General features: G+C 65.7%; 1 protein-coding gene across 1 annotated transcript in view; it reads right to left on the reverse strand.

The window, feature by feature from the left end:
- Window positions 1-258: 258 nt before the first annotated feature.
- UBA7 (ubiquitin like modifier activating enzyme 7) overlaps window positions 259-4531 on the reverse strand; it is a 9120-nt gene continuing 4847 nt past the window's right edge. Inside the window, 8 exon segments of the mRNA XM_015568283.1 lie at window positions 259-471; window positions 888-988; window positions 1060-1152; window positions 2678-2869; window positions 2957-3049; window positions 3296-3378; window positions 4028-4199; window positions 4371-4463. Coding sequence (XP_015423769.1) covers window positions 288-471; window positions 888-988; window positions 1060-1152; window positions 2678-2869; window positions 2957-3049; window positions 3296-3378; window positions 4028-4199; window positions 4371-4463 — 1011 coding nt within the window. The 3' untranslated portion in view covers window positions 259-287.

A 4531-nucleotide genomic window follows, 5' to 3' on the forward strand; every position in this document is an offset into this window, starting at 1 on the left:
TGCCCTCATGAGCTGCCGCAGCCGCCAGCCCATCATCTGTACCGATGTCATCAGCTACCTCTGACCCCGCCCCCAGCCCCGGACAATAAAGACCTTGCTCTGGACTGTTCTTGATTCCACAGCGAGTCTCTGGGAGGAGGCCCCAGCCCTCCAGGCACAGCTGGGGCAGGCGAGTCTAAAGAGCCTCCCCCTCCAGGGGTCCCTGTGCGCCCTCGTCACACCCATGCCCAGGCTCCGTCACCCAGCCTCTGCGTTTGCGACTTCCTTCAGCAGCGTTTATTGAGCACCTACTGTGGGCCCCGCGCAGGTCCCGATGGGGTGGAGCGGCCGCTGCCAGGTCCCAGCTCATAGTGTAGGGGCGGGAAAGCGGTGCCGTCCTCCTCTCCCTCACAGCCGAGCTCCAGGGCCAGCACCCACTGCCCAGGCTCGGGCACCCGCCGGCCTGTCACCTGCTGTGCCAGCTCTGTCACCCTGGGGTGGGGGTGGGGATTGGGTCGTTGAGCAGTGGCTGCAGAGTGACCGTGGACTAGGGCCAGAAGGAGCCCAGCCAGGAGCAGCAGCAACTCAAGACAGGAAACATCTGCAACTATTTTCGGAGTGGCTGGCGGGGCAGCGGGAGGCAGGAAACGCCTGTCCCTGGGGAGTGGGCTCTGAAGGGGGCGCTGAGCAGGGCGAGGAGCCGGTGCGGCCGCCAAGCAGGCAGCTCCTGGAGGCCCTCTGTGGGCTCTGCCCCCACCCTGCCCCCAGCCCGTTTGCTGACTCCATTTGGCAAAAGAAAGCGTCATGTAGGTGTGAGGGGCCCAGATGGGGCCGGGAGGAGAGGCTTTGAGTCCCCCGCCTCCAACCTCCAGGGACAGAGCGGAGCCAGGAGCCAGGCGTGGGCTCACCTGAGGCCCAGGCGCTGGGCCTGCTTTTCAGGTGACCATCCCGCCGAGTAGAGCAGGGCCTTGCCCAGCAGCAGCATGTTCACCCGCAGCCCATGTTGCTCCTAGAGAGAGACGGTCAGGTGCCGCTGCCGGGCAGGCCGGGCGGGGGCAGGGAAGGGAAGGGAAGGCACACCTGGAGATGGGCCAGGAGTGACTGGAGGGTCCTCTCGGGCTGCCCAGCGGGCACCGTCAGGCGGTCCCAGCAGGTCCAGGTCAGGTGGTGGAACTGCGGAGGAGAGGGGGACGGGGGAGTGAGGAGCTCCCCACAATCACCCTCTCCCACCCCAGCTCCCGCAGCCCATGCCTTCCCTGGAGGAGCGCTGGCGGGAGCAGGAAGCAAGGAGGCAGCAGCCAGGGGTGGGGGTGGGCGGTGGGCTCTGGGCCCGGAGGCTCAGCGCCACCCCAGCCCATGCGGGGCCGGCACAGGAAAGGCCATGGGGCCCCCACACAGGGAAACGGCCTCCCTCACAGGCTGGCTGTGTAGGAGGGGGAGGGCGGTGCTTCCTGAGGAAGTGCGAGCCGAGCCGGGACCTGGGCCGCTTATTCCTCAAATGCAAGCCTGGGAGCTGGGAAAGGGGGTGTACAGCCTGTCCCCCCTCATCCTGCACTGCCAGGGCCTTGGGCTGCTCATGGGCACAAAGGGACATGGGGCATAGTGTCTCCTGGGACCCCACTGGCCTGGAGACCCTGCAGGGACAGTCCACAGAGGCCTCCTCTTCCTGCCCCTTCTCCCCTGTTTCAAGAGTCTCGGGGTCTAGTGCCCAGAGCGGAGGGCAGAGGGTGGCAGGCAGCCAGGGACCTGGGCAGGAGATCCTGCCACCCCCCCCAGGAAATATAGTGGGGTCAAGCAGAGACAAGACCAGAGGTGAGATGGGGGGATCCTACCCCCTCCCCCTCCACCATGGACAAAGGCAGCCTGTGTGCTAACGGAGGCAGGGCCCCTCACAAAGCCGCTCTGTATGCTGTGCCCTGAGGGACCCCGGGGACACTTAGCCAAAGCCCAGTGCTGGCCCATGACCTCTGCCTTCTCCCCTGGTGAGGACATTCTCTCCACCCCCTCTTCTGTGCCCCAAGGAAAAGCTAACTGCAGAGCTGGCACACAGCCAGGGCCCCTCGCAGCCCTGCTCTCAAAGGAACATATGCACAGCAGCCAGGGACACCCACACGTGTGCTCACACACATCCCGTGAGAGCCCACGTCGAAGAGGAGCCTGCCCTCCCATCTGGCACACAGATGTGCGAGCACGCTCCCTCCACGCCCACACAACCCCAGGCACAGCCTGTGCCACGGACACACACATCCCAGGGCTGTGGACCCCACCCCTGTGACGCCAGGAGCTCAGTGCCCTTTAACTCGGTGTGGACGGGGCAGGGCAGGGTCCCCACGCCATGCAGGCGGAGACTGTGCAGCGGAGGCTGACATTGGCTCTGCTTGGGGCTAGGGCCCTAGTCCCCCTCCTCGCCCCTCCCCCTCAGGGGCACTCCTGGGAAGGAGGGAGCTGGGGCCTGTCTGGCTCTCTAATGAGTTAAAGCTGCAGCTCCCCCAGACCCAGGGCAGCGGAGTGCTGGGCGGTGGGGGTGGCTGATGGCTACTTCCTGTGTCTGACAGGTCCCAGTCTGGCTTCCCAGCAGCAGGAAGGGGCTGAGGGCGTCTTAAGAATGCGGGTCTTGGTGCAGGCCAGAAGCCAGAGGGGGCCTTTGGGTAGGCGCAGGGGAAGCCCAGGCTTGGAGTGGGCGGGTGTCAGGGCTCACCGTCTGGAGGGCGGGGGCGCGGGGCACGTAGCGGCTGTAGGAGTTCTCGGCCAGGCGCAGGTAGCTGTGGCGGAAGGCACTGCGGGGCCGGGGGCCGCCCACCACCTTAAAGAGCTCCAGGCCCAGCAGGCCCGCCACAGCCGCTGTGGTGGTGGCGATGGCTGGGATGATCTGGCCCACGATCCGCTTGCTCTGCCAACAACAGGAGACTGGGTTTGGGACGGGTGCGGGCCGGGGTTGGGCCTCTGCCTCCACGCTGGGGCCGGCAGGCAGGGTTACCTGGGCGCGGGTGGCCGCCGGGATCCCATAGTTCTGAGCCCGCAGGCTTGCTGCCGCCGTCACAAAGTCCATGTGGAAGTTGCTGTCATCGTCCTGTGAGGTTCAGGTCACAGAAGCGTGAACACTGCCATGCCCCTCACCGTGGCGACCGTGGGCGTCTGCGCCCATCCCCCCACGGTGCTGTCCATGATGCTCCCCCTCCCCTCAGCAGGGAAGGGAAGGGGAGCTGTCCCTGGTCCCGCTGAGACGACTCGGGCCAAGGGGCCCCAGCGCTGCCTTCTCAGCCCCTGACCTTCCCAGCCGCCTCCCAGCCTCACCCTCTCCCGCCGCGGCCCCCACCTTCTCAAACCCCAGCGGCTCCAGGGGGGAGCCCTCGCTCCAGTCTTGCAGGGCTTCGTGCAGCTGCGCCTCCTGCTGGGGGTCTGTTGGGAGGAGGGACAGTCCTTGGCCTGTCTCCTGCCTCCTGGACTCTGCCCGGGGCCGGGCCCCTTCTTGGTCCCTTTCGAGAAGACCTCTGACTGACGGTGCCATCTCCTCTCCACCCCGTGTGTCTGGGTGTCCGTGTGTGTGTGTGTGTGTGTCTGCATGCATGTGTGCATGCGCATGTGTGTCTGCATGCATGTGTGTGCTGTATGACCCTGTCCTAACCTAGGGCCATAGATAAATGCTCCTCAGAGCCCAATGGTTTGTGCTTTTTTTGCTTAAAAACCTGCCAAATGGCCTGGTCGACGTGGCTCAGTGGTTGAGCGTTGACCTGTGAACTAGGAAGTCACGGTTCGATTCCCTATCAGGGCACGTGCAGGGGGCGTGCAGGAGGCAGCTGATCAGTGCTTCCTCATCAGTGAGGTTTCTGTCTCTCTCTCCCTCTCCCTTCCTAAACAAAACAAAACCTGCCAAGGGAATGGGGTCAGGGTGGGGGGTGGGGAAGGTGGCAGGGAGCCTGCGGAGGGGCCCAAGGATGCACGCGGCGGTGGGTTGGCTGCAGGGCCCCAGACCCGTCTTTCCTCTACACTGAGGGCAGCACCAAGCCTTTGGGCGGCAGCTTGGGGGTGGGCAGGGCCGGGACCTCACCCAGCTCCTGGGAAGCCAGGTCACCGGGAAGGATGGGGTCCAGGTGCTGGGGGTCAGGCCGCGGCAGCCGCTCCAGCATTTCCCTGAGCGCAGACGGGTCCCGTGAGCCCGGCAGCCTGTGCATCTGAGCGTACAGATTGGCCGCCGCCAGCACGTAGAGGAGGTGCATGTCCTGCAGTCAGAGCAAGAGTGAGCACGCGTGGGTGCGTGTGTGCGGTCCCGCCCACTGGTGGGTGTGTTTGAGTGTCTGCCGGCCACGTGGGCACCCACGGGTGCCCAACACGCCCTGGCAGCATCTGTCCAGGAGGCAGAGGGGCCACTTTGCCCTCAGGGGCCCACTCACTTGACTGGCATTGAACTCCAAGGGCTGAGGACACTGCCTGGGACTCGACCAGAAACGTGTTCCATCCTTAAGCACCTGAGGAGAGGGAGGCTGCTGGGCTCAGGCGGTCCCTCTGCGCCCACAGCCTCCGGGCCCCGGCACCCACTTCCTCAGGGGGGTGG

Source organism: Myotis davidii, unplaced genomic scaffold (assembly GCF_000327345.1).
Source record: "Myotis davidii unplaced genomic scaffold, ASM32734v1 scaffold663, whole genome shotgun sequence".
In the NCBI taxonomy this organism is placed as follows: Eukaryota; Metazoa; Chordata; class Mammalia; order Chiroptera; family Vespertilionidae; genus Myotis; species Myotis davidii.